At 33.1% G+C, this 22,899-nt stretch overlaps 1 protein-coding gene across 1 annotated transcript in view; it reads left to right on the forward strand.

Annotated features, from left to right (window-relative positions):
• LOC142974117 (cholecystokinin receptor-like) overlaps nt 1–22,899 on the forward strand; it is a 154,609-nt gene that overhangs the window by 68,295 nt on the left and 63,415 nt on the right. The window contains exons 6-7 of the mRNA XM_076116271.1: nt 14,340–14,452; nt 22,753–22,887. Of these exons, the coding sequence (XP_075972386.1) occupies nt 14,340–14,452; nt 22,753–22,887 (248 nt within the window). The remainder of the gene's footprint in view (nt 1–14,339; nt 14,453–22,752; nt 22,888–22,899) is intronic.

The following is a 22,899-nucleotide window of genomic DNA, read 5'->3' on the forward strand; positions in this document are numbered from 1 at the left end:
ACTTTATCTATCAGTTATGCTTTTCGAAACCTAGAACCTGAAGTTAGTTGTAAAGCTGATCCTTACTCTAGAAAATGACGACCGCAATAACGGGTGGATAATTTAATTATTAATATGCTAACCACATAATTTCACAATAGTTCGGTAACTACATAGAAATGAACGTTTTCGAGAACCTAAGAGCCTTTTCATAGCAGATTCGAACAAAGGAGTCGGCTTTTTGTTCATTCTATTAACATGTTCGATACAAAGCTAGACTTCACGGTTAGCCTTACATTATGTTAACGCTTTAGTCGCTTTACACTATTGTGTATCTAAGCGCTTTTATTTTCGAAATGGGTACAATGTAAAGACGATTTTTTGGAAATAACTGTGTGTCAAAAGTTTGAAAAAACGTTACGTTAAGCAAAATACTTTCACTAACCCATGACTACTGGGCAAGGCTTTGCTCTCAAACGAGAGCCATCATTATAGCGAATCAATTTTCGTTTAGAATTGATTGATTTAATTTCTGAATCACTATGGAGCTCGAGTTACCGTTTGGACTAAGGATTTGTATTCATCACTCCGAGTCGAGTCACTTTGCACTTTTTTACTAACTGTTTTAGTGTTTATATGTATAGCTCTTAAGCATGTCCTTCTTGTCAAGTCTAGAAAAGTTCATACTTTTCTTATGCAAAATTTAAATGACGATGGACTTATCAGCTCTTAAACATAGTCACACTCAAGTTTACCCAACATTTTCAAAACGTAACGGTTTTGAAACAACATTAAGACATCTCTCCACACCATCTAAAGTCCAAACTCTCATGTACTCAGTGATACGTGATGCCATTACAGAACCGTCATTTATTACAGCACATGACAGTGCACCTTGTTTGGAGTACCTTACTTTGTTTTGAGACATTGTGTTCATGTGAGTACGTTTAGATAAATTCCACTAGTATTTCTGTTTTTATTTTGCTTATAAATGAAATGAGATTAAGTTTGTTAAATACTTGCGGCACGTCTGTTTTTTAAAACAGTTATTTTACAAAAAAAGCTTTACAATATTTACACATAAAACTTTTTCTTCAGTCTTCCTATTATTAAAAAATCGCATCAAAATCGGTTGCGTAGTTTTAAAGATCTAAGCATATAAAGATACAGACATAAGAACAGACGCGGGAAGCGACTTTGCTTTATATTATGTAGTGATGCTTTATAGCACTATAAATGAGTTATTAATCGACTAAAATTTCACAATTAATTCACTAAAATTTCTTTGGACAACTCATACAAAGCTCGAATTTATACTAAGTAAAGCTTTTGTTAGTCATAAACACGCGTATATCAAAATACAAATTATATTAAAACAGAATTTTGAATGGTACTCAAAATACATGTTCGTGTTTATCACCGTGGCACCGTTATTGTCTTATGCATAACACAAACAATGTCCTGCATAAGACACGAACCCACGACACGCATCGCAAAGGTGACAGCGACAAGGTGACCTCATGAATTATTGCGCTAAATATGCCATCACAAAAAAGCACACTTAAATTATACTTTTTATAAACAACAAATGTTGAATGATTTATTTCGGTGTAATGTTAGACTGCCTCTGTGACGCGGTCAACAGTGTACCTGGCGGTTGATCGTAGGGACTCTGGGACAAAGTAGTCTAGTCTATTTATCTATTATCTATACATTAATTACCTTCGGGTATAACGACGTGATATCACGTATGTAAATTCGGTGGTGTAGTTTACAGCACTACAGAGTAATTAGTTACTTGTGACAGGGTATCTTTAAGTTTTGGCATTTAGTATAAACTTGTTTTCAAACTCCTCTAGACCATAATTTTCCTTGTAACTACGCTTAAAATCATGTCAAATTACAATATATGTAAGAACATACCTTAACTACAACGCAAAACATCATTTGTTCCAAACTACTGAACCAAATCCAGTCATCAATGTAAACCTTTCTTGACGGCCAGTATTCGACAAGTAAATCTCTCCCACACACTTCAGTGTCGGTACAAATATTCTTGATAATAACAGGCCGTTACAGCATTGAAGATAGAATTATGTTTTATGTTTTATTTTCGGAAACATGTTGTCTTGTTTTTAGTAGCATTGTTTTGTACAATACAGAATGTACAGGTAATATATTGTTATTCTCATTTCTGTTTTTCCTACTGGACTACCTCAACAAAAACATATCGCTGGCGCTGCTGGCGTAAAAAAACTAGGGTATGACGCATCGGATGTCTTATGTTTAATTCCTACATGAAACATGTGGTCACATATGGTATGTCGCATCACCATACGATGCATCAAAGATTTCGTTATCTAAATCCAGTAGCATGTAGCTCGATTCTCTTCCACTATCGCCCAGCGACAACCGGCCAGCTATCGATACGTTTTGTATGAAAATCTGATCAGCGCCGCTAACGGGTTTTGTAGCAACTATTTTTGGCAGCACATTTTAAATGTCAATCATTCGATACAGTACCAAATTTGAAAAATCGCTCTACTGATCTAGTTTACATTTTCTAAATAAACAAGCTACGATGTACTATATAATAGGAAATAATTTAATGATGCTAACACATTCACTGGGCACTATTCCAAATTACAGCCTAAATCAGCCTTCAATTTGGTTGTGGAAATTACCACATAGACAGTGAGTGTAATACACGTTACCCACCAAATACATAACAATACAAACATGAGATCCAAAATAAAAGCAGAAATGAAAATCATAATCGCAGTAGTGTATCATTATAACCCAAAAGTTTAAAGACTGTAAGTAGATACAGTTATAAATAAAAAGTTATGAATTAAATAACATACATATACTTACTTAAGATGCTTTTTAAAACAAATTTGTATTTATTGTACAAAATATACCTAAATTATTATCTGCAGTGACATAATTCGTTCGTGAATTGGTATGAAATAAAGTGTGGTTTCAACGTTAACTGTATTATATTATAGCTTTAATAAGGTAACCTTCACAATGTTTTTGTTTGTTTTTTATTTATAAAGTTCAACAAGGCTAGCAACATGTTGCATTTCAAGGGGAAAATAAAAAGTAAAATGTTAAATTTTTAAGTTCTTTGTTTACCTTTCGTCCTCAGAGAGTTCGTGACAAGTTATAGTTTTTTTGACACGAAGTAGTTGAAAAAAAGCTGACTTGTCTATATCACGATATCATATATATGAATATCACGTAATACTTAACGTTTGCCTTACAAAATAACGTTATAACATCTGCCCTTGTTCTGGAATGCCATAATGCGCTCCAAGCTATTGCACGTACGAACACGGTTACCCTGCAATGGATCAAAGGGCACAGCAACTCAATGGGAAACGATGCAGCTGATGAACTAGCTAAAAGGGGATCAAAGGGAACAGTACTTGGACCGGAACCACTACTGCCAATCCCCCAAGCACAAATTAAATCTTGGCTGAACAGAAACACCGAAGCGAAACACCTAAAAGAATGGAACAACAGCAAAGGTTGCAGGCAAACTAAGGCTGCAGTTCCGGTGGCACCTAAGAATCTTGCCCGCAACCTTATCAGTCTAAAAAGGGACAAAATACGCAACGTAATAGGAATCCTAACCGGCCATTGTCCCCTAAACAAACATCTATGTACAATAGGTGTGACGGACAGCCCTCTGTGCAGAGGATGCATGGAGGCAGAGGAAACACCACAACATGTACTTGTGGAATGCAACAGCGTGGCGGACCAACGAGCGCGAACAAAAATATTGACAACAACACTCCAGGAAGCCTGCAGCAACTTGAAAAAGCTACTGAAGTTCTGGGAGGAACTAGGATGGCTGGAGTGAGGGTGAATCAACGCAACAATGTGAGAGGGTAGATACACGCACAAAGGCCCATTTAAGAGGCTAAGTGCGGAAAAAGCCCAGGAAACCTAACCTAACCTAACCTATCACGTCATACTGTTATATTTGACAATCCGAGTTCAGATCAAATATATTTAATTTACAAACAAAATATCGCGGGTTGAAATCCCAATTATAACAAAAATGTTAGTCTAGCGAAATATAAACATAACAATTGTCTTTTGGTTTTTATTTAAGACTTTCAGATTACTATTATATTTTAAACGTCTCAATAATAGATGCAACATGTAAAAAATATGTCGCTTTCTATGCACTTTGCAAAATTTAATATCACCCGGCCGCTTACTGGCAAAGCCTTTAATATTACATTGTAACCAAGAACGTTCCGATATTACTATCTCATAGCGTATTTTTCTTATATTAAACGCCATGGAGGTGCCATACGCAGCTGTGTCGCTACAATATAATGCTACACTTAATAATATAGGCAGGAGGTAGGGATATTACGAAGGTCCCTATTATAGCATTGGAGTTAAAAGTTCTGTATTTATTTTATTAATTTGAATTAATCCTGGTCAGTCAATCGGCTTTTTTCAACTTTCGATGTTGTTCTAGAAACTAATTGTATAAGTTAGTGCTCCCACTTTTTTGATTGTAACATATTATGACTATTTCAATTTTAATTATAACCTCCGATTCGAAAGAAGATAATAATAGCGTGAGTAATATAAGAGGTTTAATTCAAGAAATCAAAACTTTCGATTGACTTTATATTATAAAGTCAATCGAAAGTTTTGATTTCTTGAATTAAACCTCTGTATCTTCCCATTGGTATCTTTTATCCTTTTCAATATCTGCAGAGAGAACAAAAAAACCCTTGCAGCCTTTGTGGTATGTTTGTTACCTCAAAAACACCTCCTAGTAAAAAACTTCTTTAGAAAATATTTAAACAAAACTAGAATAGACAGACTGTTAACAAAAGATTACTTAAGAATCAATGTAAACACTTGATACCGACAAACAGCTGTAAGTACTATCCAAAAACATCCTAAATATCTACAACCGATTTTTATAAGAATATGTAAATAGAATCGTCTACACTCTACACCCAATCCTACTTTATATTTCAATCTTAAAGATATCAATCTTAAGAAAAATAGTCTGGACTTTGGGTACCTATCGTCTGGGTTAGAAGGAAAAAAACATAAAATAGAATCTAGATAGGTTTTAGAACTAGATTTAGGGAGAGCAAAAAACAGCGGCAGTTTTAAGCTTGAAAGATGGAATCACGAAATTTGGGCTTTTCTGGAATTGGCTAAGACTTTGTTGAGTCTTAAATCCGTTTTTATTTTGTTTGAATTTACTTACGAAATTAAATGTATAAACCAAATTATGCCATTTTCTTCTAAACTATCACACTTCGATTCTACCAACTACATCATACCTTCAGAACTAAACTAATGATCCAATCAATATTTTCATTAGGGACAAGACGTACTACTGAATGACACAGTCACTGTATTAAATTGATAAAATAACAACTAACCAACGTTGATTTGATTAAGGAACAGCGGCTAATTACTTAGTATAGCATCAAACCCACTTCTACCCACTATATTGTACCCTAAGCGTAAGCTATTTCTCCTAACTAATCTATACATAGACTAGACTTTAATAGCATTAATCTATCGCGTTACATAATTATAACTAGGCTTCCGAAGTATTACTTGGAAACCTCAATATGTACTGAATTATAAATGAAATTCAATTATTGCCTAGCTTACTACGTAATGCGATTTACTTGAAGCTTCAGCCTTATCAACTTGCCTCCCACGTAGAACATTTTACATACCGTTGTGGCTTCGTGAGTATCGATTTCAATAACTATGGTACTGAGATTTTATTTATTAAGTTCAAGAGTATCGTATGACAGAGTTTGTTGATCGGGGTTGGAGCGGTGTTATTCTTAGGTGCACTGCATTTTATTTTGTTAATGTTCATTGTTGAATCAATTACCATACATAGGCCGGTAGTGTATACACACTTCTTTGTCAAACGTCTTCTTTATCGCCTCTCATTCGTTTCAGAAATCGATCAAAGGTTAAAGGTTTTATTAATATTTTCAATGTTGTCATACACATATTATGTATGTTGAGGGTTGTGTCCAGTGTAATAGCAAAAAACATGCCATTATGACATTCCACAAAAAAATGTAACAGTGTAAAAAGCTTCTATTAAATATTGCCCTGCTCACACCTTAGAGTATAACTACAAAGTAGTAAGATGTTTACATTTTGCTGGTAATAAACCACACAAACCCACGACGAACAAAATTAAAACCCACGACGACAATTTCCTTAAAAGATCTTACTGCTTCATTCATTAATACTTTCCTACCTAGTAAAAGCAAAAATTCAGATACCATTTATCACTATAAAAGACTTCAACGAAACTTTCGGTGTGTCCGCTACGAAGTTGGGAACATTTATAATCACTAAACTGGCTGGCTAGACTACTGAGTGCAGTAGATTGATTACAGTTTTTTAAGACGACATTTCAACAAGGGGTCTGGTATTTTCTATGGACTTTTTGAAGCATTTGTTTTGTAGTAACTGAACTATAGCGTCTAGGTTGTGGGTTCTACGACTTTTACTACTATTGAATTCAGCTAGGTATATGAAACTCCAAAATAGTTGTTTTTTATGATTTATGAAAATGGTTGGGATCAAATGAGTGATTAATGTTATGGCCGTCTGTAAGAAAAATAATTTCAATATTATGAAAAAGAAAATGCTTAGGCTGCCTGTAGACGACCAATAATAATACACTATTACCAAATTGCGCATTCTTTTATCGTTTAGGGATCTCCTTGCGGTGGCAATTCTGTTGTAATTCCGATAATTTCTGAGTTGCTAGATGGATAACTGACCGGGTTTAAGTTGTGCAATAGTTTTGATAGTTAATATACGAGGTGGCGTCACATCAGAAAAATTCTTACTGTATAGTATTGCAGGTTTAAGCAAGGTCGAAGCTGGATTTCATTGTACATTTAACTTTCGCAATTTCTGTATAACCCAGTTAAGTATGCAAACTATATTGTTATAAATTTATTCTTAACAGTTTATGCTTCTCAAACTTTAACAAAGTCCTTGTAAATATTACCTTGTTTAAACGAGATAGTTTACAACTTGGAATGCAGATACAAACTTATCATACTATAAAACGACAAAACATATTTACACTATAACCTTACTACAAACTTTCCTCCCCAAGGAACTTTATGAACTAGTGTTTAAAACACAAAGTTTATTTTACGGAACCCGAGATCGTGGTATATACGCCCTTTGGGACTTGATGCTATAGTTTGTTGTTGAGAAAAATGTTCAGTGTTATTTTTAGTTCAGAACTCAATAGACTAGAAGTTGCCGATCGTTTTTTGTTTTAGGTGTTGGCTTTCACTGAAACATGAGCACTTTGATAATATCTTCATAGTTCTTTTGAACTAGTTTTCTAGATGCAGCAAAGTAATAGTAGTTATAATATCAATGCCAGTGCGCTCATTGTTCGTTTATTATCCGTGAGTTAAGCAATCCTAGCTAGGTACAGGAATTTCATAAATCGGTGGCCGCTTAGGGGCATTTAGACGAATGACTTTGTACTTTGAATGTCGGGTTCAAACTTTGACACTAGGCTGACTATTAACCATGCAATAAAATAATACCTAACAGAGTATAAACTGTAAGAACATATATGTATAGTTGTAGTTATTTGTGTTTGTAAGTATGTGTATTTTTAAGATATATAAAATAAATGAAATTTACCCACGGTTGAAATAAAAATTGGCTCATATTTTTGAGAGTACAAAAATCGGAATATACGTGAAGGGATAATATATAAAACCTGTAAGAAACGGTATAAATTTCCCAAGCGGAACACAAATTTTACGTTATTCCTATGCCTAGGTAAAATTTACGACCGTCGAAATTTTCACTGCGTATTGAATATTACCGATTTTCTACATCAAGATGATTTACATATGAAGTAAAGTGTGGAATAGAGAGTAAAAAGGCTGTAATAACTTTTCTTTTCGATGAGACGTAATAGCAAATTAAGTGAGCGAAGAAAAAGCCTTAAAATGTTTGCGAGAAACTTTCAAAAGAATAACGTGATAGTTTTACAAAATGAAAATCGAATAGTATTCTTTTGTCCAAAGGTAATAAATATAGCTGGCTGTATCGACAGTCTGACATTTCTTTAACTATACCTAATTGGATCATTACGTAGGTAATGTACTGTTGTAGGTTATTCACTATCGCCAACAATACAACAACAGTTATTATTTTGATGAGTTTTGGCCCAAAAACATATTTTTTCTTTCTTCAGTCATTTCCCTTACTGCTGAGGCTCGTCACTCCTGTCGTCGATAATTTGGTAACATCGAGCGCATTTCGTTGCTTCTTGTAGCGTATTAACGGGTTAGCCAGTTGCTAATCTAATCAAAACCATTTAACTACAACCAAACCTAGGAAAGCGAAACCATAATAATCAAATGCATTGTAAACCGCTGAAATATCACGAACGAACAGTCTATTATTCTCATACTATAGCCAGGTAAAAACTCTTAAAGTTCTTACACCAAAATAAAGTATCGCTTTTAGCTCTTTCAGACATTCACCTGTTTATATTTATACCACATTTTAGTGACTGAGTCACGAATACCGAGCCGACAGTAATAGCTTGATGATAATATGAAGTGCATTAGTATTTTAAGCCATCATTTTCCTTCTGCACTCTATTATTGTATGACCTGATTTATACAGTCCAACGATATCTGGTGTTAAAGCCAAAATAAATAATAATAAAATATGAGAAACACATGAAGTGTGTAAGGATACCAAGTAGCGTTCTCTTGTCTCTGAGAACCTCCATGGGAAGAAGGCGTGACTTTATGTATACATGCATGTAGGTACGAGTTTGTCTAAATAACATTTTATAATTATTTTCGAAAATGAAATCAATGATGTCGCTTAAAATATAAATCAAAAAACATTGGCAGCAGTGAATATAATAATTACAGACAGCACTTATTTATGGGAGTAAAAATTTACTTTCATTATAAAAAGTGCAAAATGTCTCTCCTTCATGATTAAAAGTACTGCAATATTTTATAGTTTCTTAAATACTGCACTCACAATTCATTGTCAAAACACTACTTCATAATATTACGTAGAAATAACAATATATATAGCAGTATTTATTCACATAAATGTTTTGGCACGGTTTATTTTGACCGTTTTTGCCAGTTGACTGAAAACTTAAAGCCGGGTCCAGATGAGCGTAACATGAACCGTGTAATTTAACATGAATTCTATGTGTGGACTGCTTGCGAACGTTACATGATACGCTCGCAGACCGTCTACAAGTAAAATTCACATTAAATTACACGGTGGATTACATTACGCGTTACTCTAGTCTTCACACACAACAATCAGATACAAAACGACGGAAACATTTGTACTTCTCCTAACCTCTTTAAGAAAGTAAAGCTTATTGTTAAAACGATTAACTTAAGCCTGGCTTGCCACATAGACTTGAATAAATGTTTTCTATCACATTGTTATTCTATTGTGAAGAGCAAACGTTTATTTGTTTTAGTCTAGCTTGTAGTATTTAGGTTACGTCTTTGTATTACCATTTTGTGATTGTAAGTCTGACTTTCATGGTAACAAAGGAGGTTAGATTCTTAACTACGTGTTGAGAAATAAGTGGGAATGTGTGAGCGCAAATGAGTTTAACGCAGTTATACTACTGGCGTTTTACGAGCGTTGGCGTTTCCCAACGTCTACGCAGCGTGTGCGTCGCGTGGCAAGTGTTACCCTCCGCTGACCGCGACTTTAACGTCGCACACATGTAACGAACTTCTTTACAATCGAAACCATCGAGTATCTGACACATTTTTGCATGACATTTAAAATGTAATGCAACAATAGTTACTACGACGCCCGGTAGAGGCGCTGATCAGATTTTCATGCAAAATTTATCGATAGCTTACCGGTTGTCGATACTCGATAGTAATAAACAATCAGGCGAATGATACTATTTATTAGGCACATACTGTTTGTCACTTTCAATAAATATATTTTGAAAGTGTATATGTCGAGGAAAAAAGACAATACACTGTGTATAATTAACAGACCTACAACGTTTATTAGAAACACATATAGACTTCTAGATTGTGGAAAAAACTAGCAATATGAGGAAAATTAGTCCTCTAATGTAGTGTAATGAAAATTAATTGCAATGTAAAGTAGGTCGCAGGAAAAATGCTATGAATAGGTTTTCTGGTCTCTCTTTGAGTAAATTTAATTTCGTTATGCACTGTCGTTTGTAAGCTGGCTTCTCTGCTTTGTAATAGAACGCTTTAAAGTTAAATGTACTGGTGAATAAATAAAGTAATATTAATCAACACGTGGATTTACAACTGAAATTGTAATTATTGAGTAATCTGATTGATTTCGTATGAAGTGGACATGAGTGAAACGTCTGGTTGGCGACACGTGTCATGCCGTGAATAAGTTATCGTTACGGCCAGTCATTTTGTGTTTCATGGGATGTTATTAATCGTAAAAAAACTACTGTCATTTGCATTAATTGTTATTGGATGAATTCCTTCCTTTTTGGTATAATTTCGTCACATTTTGTAATAGTTTATTTCTTTTGTATGTTTACATATTTTTATGCAGGTTATAGGCATTCTCAATGAAAGGGAATTGTAAGATATATCTTACAGAATAAATAACATTTATGTAATAAATTAAAAAGGCATAAAATTGTAGTAGGATAATTTACTCTAACAAAAACTGTAGGTACACAAATCCTAGAAAAGTGTTTTAATGATGTACTAAACTATATTTTGCTGCCACAATTCTACTAAGATGCTCATTATAAAATCTCAAAGCAACATTATGAAGTCATATTCCAACTGCAATCTTGAAGAAAATTGCAAAGAAAATCTCGTAAACCTATAATTGGATACAACTTCAAGCGTTGAATGCTCTCTATCATATTCTGCAATATATTTTTAACCTATTAAACCTTTACGATCAAAGTAGGGTTCGCAATACAACCTTATAAAAGGAAATGACGGAGCAAGTTCAGAACTCTTATACGGAAAAACCGTTGACAAAAGATGAACCCTTTAAAATGATTTTAGGAAACATTCTAAAAGAAATAAAGGCTAAATGGAGGCTTTTAGAATTGAATAACTTTAGTTTTACTAGTCATGTTACGTTGTTAAATTTGTTGAAAGCTAGTTTCTGACCGCGACTTTGTGTGACTGAAAAGATTTTACGGGGTAGAAAGTTTGTGTTTATCCAGGTTGTAGACTATCTGTGTTTTAAATTTCATTGAGCTTAGTTTCGCGTGATTGAGCCATAGCTGCGGCGTGGTCGGTAAAGTTAAATGACCTTAGATCTAGAAAGGCCTCGGATTAGAATTTTATTGGTATCCATGTACTTTTGGTATTTTTATAAATAAGCAGTCTTACCGAAGGGTATCATGTTATAACCCGAGTAACTTGGTTGTGGAGGTCATATACGCAGTCGCTCCATGTAAAACACTGGTATGCAGCTGCATCCGGTGAGACTGGAAGCCGACTCCAACGTAGCTTGGAAGGAAAGCTACGCTAGATTATTCTCAATAATAGCTGTGATATTACATATGTATGCATGTTATTGTACGTTCAATATGTTCAAACATCGAAAAATTCAAACATTCCCATTTATTATATGAACAACTTACCACTATATATAGTAATTAATTAATGAAGAACAAAAATGTCCTTCCATTAAGCAAATAAGTCGGTTATCTTTCGATCGTTTATTTATGGTTCAAATGTGTAAACAACATAATTAAGTGCTTTCGTTTACCATTGATCAATATTACTGACTTCTTTATTACACTTATTACATTTTTTTATTTATCTTGTGATTGGTATCATTATAAAAATAATATTGTCTTCATCAAAATTTAAGTTTGAATTAAGAAAATTTGTTTACTTAAACTTGTCTTCAAATTACCAAGTCATATCTAAAGAAAATATGTTTTATATTCAAAACGAAAAAAATGTTATGTAGTCTTGACATTTCGAGTATTTTTTTATTGGCTTAGATTTTTATGGATTTAAATTCTAATGGAACCTAATGAACGATAATAGTGTAGATTTGATTCCAATTGCTTTGACATTGTCATATTATTATAAATGCATTTAGATTTTACGATAATCTAGCACTTTTAAACGTTTCAGTACATTGCATTAGATATAAATGTTTAATAACATTATTACTAGTGTCGTCCGATAAAACCTTGACCGCAAGTGACATGACTGAGGTGAAAAGTTATTTAAAGGTTAACGACATTGTTTTATATAATATTAAAATAGATAGTTTTCATACATACATACAAAATATGACACCTTTTTTATAGGAAATGTGCTGAGTTGTGGGACGTTTAAAATATATTGAAATCAAGAGCCCAATTCCTTATTACTATCGACTGTAATAGTCAACCGGCTAGCTATCGAAAATATTTGCTTAGAAATCTCTGGCGGACGCGCTGGAAACTATTTTTGCAGAACGTTTTAAATATCAATCTCTCAATAATCAGTACTACCGACTATAGAGAATAGCGCTACTGAATACAAGTAGTCGATATAAAGAAGAAGCACCTAATTACTTGATACATCAATAGGTACCGCGCAAATTACAAACACCACGTTCAAAAATAATATATGAACTTTAATAATATGATATCTTAAAAGGAGACAATATAGTGCAGGTTGAAAACTTTCCTCTTACAAGAATATATCAAATTTCTAGACTATTCTAGACATAATACCATTACAAGAATTATGACTACGATAATTTTTATTTTATTACTTTAAGAAAGGTCGGGTCACATAAATCCCTCCACGCTAAGCCTAAAGGCATTCCTTCGAATATCCAAATTTAGAGGCTCTTTCGCATAACTTGGTGGTACAAGTTACTCTATACAGGGTGGGATTGAAATCGATGCGTGAATTTTAATTACATAATTCAATGTTTTATAAAAAAAATATATTTTTAATGCGAAAAATGGGTAACGTTTTGAGTGTGTAAAAAGAGTTGACAATTATTGTCAACTCTTTACACATTAAAAAGTTAAGCTAGTCTAAAAAAAATAAGTACGCTTATAGCAGTTGTAAACGTTTTAAAAATTACACTGTGACGACAATAACGTAATGTGTTTTGTTGGCGTGATTATTTCGTATTTGAATTAAATTTGTATTATTACGATATTTATTTTTGATTAAATCGCCAACTTTCCGTATTTATTCACTGCCTTTTACGATTAAAGCTTTTGTAATTTAACTTAGTTATTTAACACATTGAAATAATAACCTATCTTGTTCCAAACTCCCTGTATTAGTTTCGTGTACGTTTTCAAAATCACCCTGTTCAATGTTATGTTGAACAAGTAACGCGTGGGTGAGTCGACCAAGAAAATACGGCTTTTCGTCACAATTAAGTCCACCCACACAAAGCGTGTGTTTTTGATTTATAACCTGTTTGTAGTGGAATTATGTAGTGTATTTTATTAAAGTGTTTAAACAGTAAATGCTTTGTAAGCTCTAAATTCCTCATGTTGTAGGTGGAAATATATTTTCTTTAGATACGATTTTGTTAGGATTTTAAATATATTTTATGTATTGGAGACTTAAGAATTAAAAAATTTACTAGCAATAGTAGAACACTAGTTCAAAACAAAATTTCTGTGTGACATAAATTTCAATATGACCAGCGTAGAATGGTTTAACTACTTAACTGTGTATAATTAAGTGAATAATGCTTGCCAATTATGTACTATCTAAACATCAGTGATTCTTTAAAGTTTAAGTACTTTAATTCGAGGAAATTGAAAGATGGATAAAAGCCTTTTCTATTTTCCGAATAATTTGATCTGAGAACTTCCTGACAATCATCTGTCGTAGCAAACGAACGATTCTCAATCCCACGCGATTTTCGCTAAGGCCTTCGACGTCACTGCCTCGAGGCTTCAAAACCTACAATATTTTATACATCCAGTCTATCCCGAAGCTTCGAGTCTTACAATATTTTAAACGTTCAACAGAACTGTATTTCTATATTTATATATCCTGTAAATCTGTAAGATTGTACTTATGTCTAATGATAAAGTTTTACAAAAGTAAATAATTATTAAGTATAACTAAGAGATATAACTAAGAATAGATTATATAACTAAGAATAGATCTTGCACCAATAAAAATAATTTATAGAAATAGATATTTTGCTACTAAAATCTATTTGTTATATATCTGCCAGTGTCAGTATCTAGCAGCAAACAAACTATAAAAGGCAAAAACCGTAAAGAAAACACTTTAAGGCAATAGTATTAAAATAATTCTTTTTGTTCGCAGTAACACGAGATAGCAGTTGCAAGAGCAACCACCTGATACCAACGACTCCGATTATAAAAAGCGATTCCACGGACATTTGCTGCAAGAAATGGTACCCGAAGAAACCACAAAAGGTAATAATTTCACTTTTGATAAAATATTTTTGCTTGTGTAATTTTGTTTTACAGTCAAGAAATGGCCAAAAGATTTAAAAAAATTTAGAGGAATAGTATTTCATCTGACAACATTGACTGCCTTATAAAGATTCCTAACTATTGTAGAAATAACAGTTTCGGACCACCAAACATATTAAAAATTTCGTGAATCCGTTACTTTAAACTTATATTTGTGCGACATACATTCGAAAACTATAAATGAACAAAGCTTATTTGAATAAATACGTATATAACAAAATTAAATTGATACATTAGCAGTCCATTCATACGCTATACAATAAAACACCTACAGTTTCCTAATTATAATACAATTTCAACTTAAAAAGCGGAACATGTCTTCATAAGCCCAACTTCATTCATCATTCATATCGTATGGTTAGTGGTCAACCTAGTGTCAAAGTTGTTCAAGCCGCCCGTAAGGCCTTTGACATGGCTTGACGACTGTTATCTTAGTAGACAACAACCGGGACCGACTTTTTACGTGCCCTCCGAAGCACGGAGACGCCCAGCTCAAATACCACTATGCGGTCACCCATCCATAGAATGACCGCGCCAACGGTTGTTTCACCCACAGATCTATGTCAGACCGGTGAGCGCAACTGGCTATGGGCCAACTTCAAATAAGTCCCAACGTATACAAGATAAAGTCTCAAATATCAGGAACAAGACTTGTCTCAAAACTAGATCAGTTGGACACCTGACTTGTACCACGGGATCGTATTTACCAAGTTCCCTACTTGTTTCTCGTTCGATGTCAAAGTTTACTCATAACTTAGTTTACATTACCTAGTTTATGCAGGCAGTGTTTTATTATGTTTAACTGACGCCGCAGTGGATGTCAATGTTTGTTGCAAGCTTTGTTGTCAAAGTTTTATTGGGTTATTTTGTAGTGACATTTAGAATTTGGTTTTAAATTGTTGTTGGAATTTGATAATGAGATTTGGTCAAACTCAATAATATCCACTGTATTTGAGTGTGGCAAAAGTGGTACGTTTGAGCATAAATAAAACAACGGTAAAACTAGTATTTTGTATTTAATGACGCGATTTATAAACAGGTGTAGAATTATATGTTTATCACATTTTACGGATCAAATGTCGTAGTAGTGGATCTCCTTTTTTCTATAACTGCTATTCATCTGATTCTTTAATACGTCTGTCTCTAACATTCACGATTTTTTGGGTGACCATAATGGCTGAGACTTAGTGGAGCTCTTACTGAGGTCGGTCTAAGAAACAGAAATTGGTAATTAGCAATTTGTACCTTTACTTATATTAAAAGTTTCTGCCGTAACCTGTTGTTGTTTTTGTACCTACTTGGTACTAAAAAACGTCTAGTATTACCAAACTGTTCTGTCATTACGACATTATCTTAGAACGAGTTCATTAAACATGACTTTGCGTGTGTTTACGAAAAAACCAAACATCACGATACGGCAAAGGTAAATTGTGTCATTAGTACAGATATCTATTCTATTGTGGCATCACATAATAAGGCTTTGTTTATGAGCTAATTAGTGGGGAAACAATGTATTATGTAGGATACATTTCAGGCAGTGTTTGTTAGTAAATAATGGGTACAAAGGCGACATCTTGTTTGTCATGTATCAGGTATCAATAATGCCGTGTTTTGATTGGTTAATGATTTGGTCACTAGGGTAATCAGGTGATCAGTGGACCGTTTTCCTACTTCTATCGACGAACTAAGTATGAATTTATAGATAAATTATATCTTTAAGATGGGTATAACTACCAACTCTTTATTTACATAATATTTACTTACATGTTATCTAAATGCCAAAAATTGGAAGAGATTTTTTTTAAGTGTAGAATTTTCTTTCTCTCAAGGAAAACCAGAAAAAAAACAACCTTCTGACAGATTACCTAATAGGTACCTATCGCTCGTTTAAGTAATATTAAGATCTTTTTTCACAGCTCCGTTGAAGACTAGATGATAACTTGAATTTAAGTTATAAATTCTTATCAAAATTGGAAAGATGGTGACTGACCTTTGGCACAACACAGTGGAGGAGTTAAAACGTCCGTGTTTTTAGCTATTCAGTGCTAGTTATACAATACGATCGATTGATTGAAATTAGTTCACATTTATACTATTAGGTCTCATTTGTATGATCGACAGTAATGGCTTAAATTGTCTGGTTGCATTTCGGTTGATTAAAATTGGAATATTCACATAAACATCATTGCAGTTCAACATAATTGCGGTAACCAATATTGCTAGAATTTGTATATTTATAGTATATTTGTTATTTGTTGTAGTTTATTTAGCACCTTTCAAATATTATATAACTCAGGCAAAACATTTCGGAGTTAGTTGAAGTTAAGAAGTTTAAAATCCTTTTTTTTTAACTAGTGTCGAACATTAATTATAAAATATTTTTGGGTCTGTTTTTTACCAGAACTGGCGAACCCGGGGCATTAATAAAATGCTCATCGTTTTGATACAGGAGCTTCCTTTTTTTTTATTACTAAAAAATCAATAACAAACAACAAAAAACACAGCATAAATTTCCTAAAACGGGTTCTTAACGCAGAACCTGTTCATTATCTGTTACAAAAACGTTTGTTACACAAATAATTCTTTCATAACTAAGTTTTACGTGCAAAATATGCCGCTATGAGATATAACCTGACTTTAGTGCGTGCTAAACCTTAATTTTTACGATTTTAATAAACCTTTTACTGTTACATGCTGTCATCATTTGACCTTACCGTTGACACGTCCCGGGAAAAAATAAAGATTTTTTATATGAAATACATAGTTAAGCTAACTTTATTTTAAGTTGTTTTTGATTGATACAAATATTTGATATTGTATCAAAGAAAATCCGGAAAATTGGCAAGAATGTATGTGTGTTTGTTGGTTCATATTTTTGCGATACGACAATTGACTCTTTATTTTTACGTAAAGACAAAGACTCATTAAAGGTCTACCAAATTCAATGTTTTATCTCGGAAAAAGTTTGTATCATCATCGTATTTAACAGTTTTGTAGAAACTGAAGCGCAATTTTCTACTACTATCACCCATCGACAACCGGCTAGCTATCGAGCAATTTTATTTAAAAACTTGCGGGCTTATCACTTATCTCAGTTGACAACTAGTGTACGTCAATTTGTTGCACATTGCTGCTTATCACTCTATTCTCAGGGAGGAAACAATGTGCAACGTAGTGGCTTTCAAATAGGTGTCAGCTGAAATACGTGATAGCCTCCAAGGAGCCCAAGCGGGAACCGGACGAACTATTTTTATAGTTCATTTTATAAGTCAATCTCTCGGTACTTGATAGTACCGACTGTAGAAAAGCGAGCTACTGTTGTAAAAGCGAACGGACAGCCGTACTTTCGCATTTATAAAATAAATTTTGAATTTTAAATGATTTTCGGTTGTGTACATAAAATCTTAATTACTACATTAATGAAGTTCGTTTTTAATACCGATGCTCTGTGTAAAAGGTATTAATTTTCTTCCATATTTACTCTGCGTTTATTTAAGTATTTGATAGGTTTATTTATTTTAATAAACAAATATAAGGATGGACGTATAATTTCAATTTTTAATTATTATTTATTTGAAATAAATATTGAGATAGACTTTGTATAATGAAATAGAACTAGGAAATATAATATGATACGCTAACATGAGAATTTTATTTTTTACTTTATGTATAATTAAGAATCAATAAATGTTATTTCAACACTCACACTGTCCTCCGTTTTGAAACTTAGCAGAGCGTGTGTTATAGTAGTCAACTTACTGACAAACTGTTACTTATATACTTTCATACTGAAATAATAAAACTTTCCTAGTATCAAAATAACGACTGAAATAACAGGCTGATTGTAAATACTAACTTAAAAGTAAAAAACCACCATCGTTACATGTTATTCGAATCAATACGACTCCAAATTATTGATGACATCTACATCGTATCTCATCACATGCAAAGGTGTTATTGACCTTTTTACATACATGCTTAATATGCTTATATGTATAGATCTTACTAGAGGCCGCCCGTGACTTCGTACGCGTGGAAACCCTTCCCGTGTAAATCCCAATCACTAGGGAACTCCGAGATAAAATGCCTGCAGCCTATGTGTTATTCTGGATCTTCAGCTACCTATGCACCAAATTTCATCGTAATCGGATAAGTAGTATTTGCGTAAAAGAGTAACAAACAACCATACATACATACATTCTCACAAACTATTGCATATATAATATTAGTAGGATTATTGTTTCTATATAATTATGTATTTAGAAGTAATAAATGTTTATCAGTTACTTGGTTACCATATAACAAGCTCTGCTTAGTTATAATCAAATGGTCCTGTGTGAGTTGTCCATTGTTATATATTTATCTAAATCGTTGGTTAGTTAGAAAATTATGTAATTATAAAATTTAATGACTAGTAATAAAGTTTAACAAGCATATAAATGTTTGTGATTTGAAATTAGTTTCTAGTTTCGAAAAATACAAATTAACTTTTAAATTAGTTAATAGTTCTCAGTAGTGACTGTTTTGGGTTAATTTAGTTTTTCGTTAATTAGTTAAGTTAAAATTAGGTTTTTAATATGGACGAAATGAAAAAGTGTAAGTAGGTAGGTACATACGTACATAAAATCACGCCATTCCTATTGGAGTAGGCAGTGAACAAAGAATATAATAGTGATTTTATGTATGTATGTATGTGTGAAAAGGTAGAAATTACCATACTATCATTATTTAACCATCATAAAAGTCTTAAGTGCGTGATTTAGCGTTAAACCTATAAAAGATGAAGAGCCTATGATATTTCAGATCTTATCTAAATTTATCTTTTTTAGCTAAAAGTATAACTTGAGCGTGAAGAAATAAAGTTTCAAAAAGGTTTGTCGAAACTTTTAACGACTAGCCTAAAAAACTTTTCAACAGAATTCCTTAATTTAGACCTAAAAACAAAACGGTGATCATTAGAACCACTTTTACTGGTAATTACTGGTAATTTACTGCAAATGTTTTGAGTACTTAACCTTTCAGTAAGACGTTAAATGTAGGCATTAAGAGCCTATCCACCTGAAAATATCTCAAGTACAATTTATGTAGTCTAGATCGGTATTATGTGAGTAAAGAAAATATTTTCACTACCTCAGTTTTCTTGACGTTTTGTTTTGCCATGAAGTCAGTTATTGGTAGTACGATTTTATACACTCGTTAATATTGATTAGTCTTAATTAGTATTTTAACTATAACTGCTGTTTAACCTATAGTTTATATCTAACGCTGTCTAACCTATAGTCGTGACCTATAGTTATGTAGTTATCCGTCTAAACCGCGTCATCAGCTCTCCACGTTCCTTTATTTAGCTAACAATGCTTTCACTTAAATGCTCTGACTGGATTTATATGGAGGTAGCCACTTGAAGACTAATAATGTTGAGTATCAAAGATTTGTGTAGCACTGTGTATGAAAAGCTATGTGTGTGTACTATAAAACAGCCCATTTATACTAAATAGATAAAGTTTGTAAAACGTCTAAAGTTATAAAGTTTTCATTGTTCTCTTGAGATATAAATCGATTACCTTTTCAATTGGAAACCTGAATCGGTATTGAAGAGGTTAATCTGTCGATTAAAGATCGTAAAATTGAATAGACGAGTTACTTAAAGTACTTTAGTCAGGTTTTAGTACCGTCTCACAGTTTTGGGTTAAGGGTTGTATATTTTCTTTAGATTGATTTAGATTTACTATTATGGATCCTGTTTTCTTGTTGTACTACCTTTAGTCGGCGTCTTCGTAGCTTTTTTCTATAGGAAAGCGTCAGATAGATCGAAAAACATAGTTTCTTCTAGTCTTTTTCTAAATGTTCTAGTCAAGCAAATGAAGAATATAAATTACCTGTTATTATAATAATAACTTCTTTTGAAACAGCGTTTTCCGCCTATATATGGAAAATATTTATCTTTCAATTATATAGAAACTAGCTGACCCGCGCAACTTCGCTTGCGTCTAATAGTAGAGAATGGGTGAATTTTTTCCCCGTTTTTGTAACATTAATTACTGGTACTCTGCTCTTTTTGGTTGTAGCGTAATGATATATAGCCTATGTCCTTTCTCGGGTATCAAAATAGCTCCATACCAAATTTCATGCGAATTGGTTCAGTAGTTTAGGCGTGATTGAGTAGCAGACAGACAGACAGATAGACAGACAGACAGACAGAGTTACTGTCGCATTTATAATATTAGTATGGATAAATCCGTCTTTCTCCATATGGGAACAATGTATTAATACAATAATAATTGTAACAATGTACACGCGTATACAAAGTTTGTAGGTAATGTAAATTTCATGTAGGTACAGTTTACAGTTGCCTAACATAGATTTATTACGAAACCGAGGGTCAAACCACTTGAATAAATATTTAAGCTTTTATGTTTGCCGATTAAGGTTTACATGAAAGATTAAATACATTGTTACTGTAGCTGTTTATAGCTGTACCACATAAATACGAGGCCTTGGCATTCTCGATTTCTTTCGATTATATTTTTTTTTAACTCTAAGAATTGGTCTTGTGACGCAGGGACTTTTTCAAACATACAAACGACGGACACAAAGTACAACCAGACGTGAAACAACTATTAGTGGATAGGTACCTATCACAAATAATTGTTCCGTGGGGAATCGAACCCACGAACTCCCGGTAGCGGCGTGGCGATCTTAACCACTGCACTACAGAGGCTTCGTTTTTCTTGTTGTGAATGCCATCCGATTCCCATTTTTATTCTGTTTCATTTAGCGTGTATAAAATCCGCGTGTATTATAAGTAAATAATTCACAATCTAGATGAAATACGGTTTCAGAAACATTCATTTTCAATTCCCAATATCTATTGCAAGTTTCGCAAGATCTGCTGTAGAATACATAAGGAAACCAATAACTCGGTTCAATGTGTATTCGACAGTATTGTGTTGGAGTTGTACAGTAATTGAACCACGATTCAATGAAGTTTAACCTCAGGGTTCCATTGTCCTGAGACGTTTTCATTTATGAAATATGTCGCAAAATTGTAATAAATTAATTGTTAATAGGCTAGAGTTTGGTAATGTGTATGGTTACATTATATTAGAATGTTTTTAAAAATAGCCTGGAGTTTTAAATGAAAGTGTCCGGTATATAGCAATTGGCTCGCTAAATAGGATTTACATTAATATTATTATATGGCATAACGTATGCCTACACCTTGAGTATTTTAGACATGATTTAGCAAATAAGAAAAATCTGTTCGAAGGCTGTTTTGGAGAGAATGGTATACGATACTGTACATAGAAAATGTTAAATAGGTACTTCTAAATGTGTTACAATCAAACGAAACAAGCCCGGGAGCTTTTGATTTCATGTTATGACAAAATTATAATTTTGTTGTTGTAAGAATACAGACTAGTACTTTTCAATACAAATGAAAGGAAACATTTGGGTGACTAACGTCACAACAACTTGAAACCCAGACAGTTTTATAGTTACTTTATTTGACAGCACTCACAACGATATGATTTATACGTTTTCAAACATGTAATTCATTCTTTGGTTCAGTCGTCAGAAAAATATAAAATTTACGATCACTTTCATATTCCTACCGCGACGTCACCATAAATCGCTGATCCCTACAAATTGCGAAATAATACGATGTGTTCAACCGATTTAGATTTTGACGAGAATAATTGATATGAAAAATGAATTTATCGTCGTGTGATAGATTATTAAAACTGTATAATTATATTAATTTCTAATATAAGTTTATGTTCTGAGAACTATTTTGATAAATTTGTTTGAAATGCAAAGTTATTCAATTAATATCTATTTGCTAACACTTTCTGTGAAGTAACATCCCATTAATCAATAAGTTCTCAAATAAATTAGCTAAAATTCGTAAAATTATACTACTTTCTAACTATCAAACTTACTTTTTTAACTAACGAATACATAATTTGCATCATTCTTATTTATAAAAAAGTAATGTGAGTTCAGTAATAAATTTCCCGGCACAAAAAGAATACAGTATCCTTCTAGCTTTTATAACCTACTTAAATGCTAAATTCCACCTTAATCCGTAGAGTATTTTTTGCGTGAAAGAGTAACAATCAAGTAGGAATCCAACTATTCTACAATCATAACCTAAAACCCACTCAAAGAGCTTATCTGTTCCAGTCTCAGATGATCGCAAGCAACTATCAGATAGTAAACAAAGCCTTTGTCCACAGGAGCTGGAACAACGACTCGACGGAGACAAGAGCCCTGCAACGCAGTCGTACTGTATGCACACTGCAGTTGACTTCGAGTTCCGACATGTCGTCAGATCTACACATATTGATAAGAGCATAGAAGCTAAAAGAAAAGTGAGTATTTTT

This window comes from Anticarsia gemmatalis, chromosome 7 (assembly GCF_050436995.1).
Source record: "Anticarsia gemmatalis isolate Benzon Research Colony breed Stoneville strain chromosome 7, ilAntGemm2 primary, whole genome shotgun sequence".
NCBI classification, from domain to species: Eukaryota; Metazoa; Arthropoda; class Insecta; order Lepidoptera; family Erebidae; genus Anticarsia; species Anticarsia gemmatalis.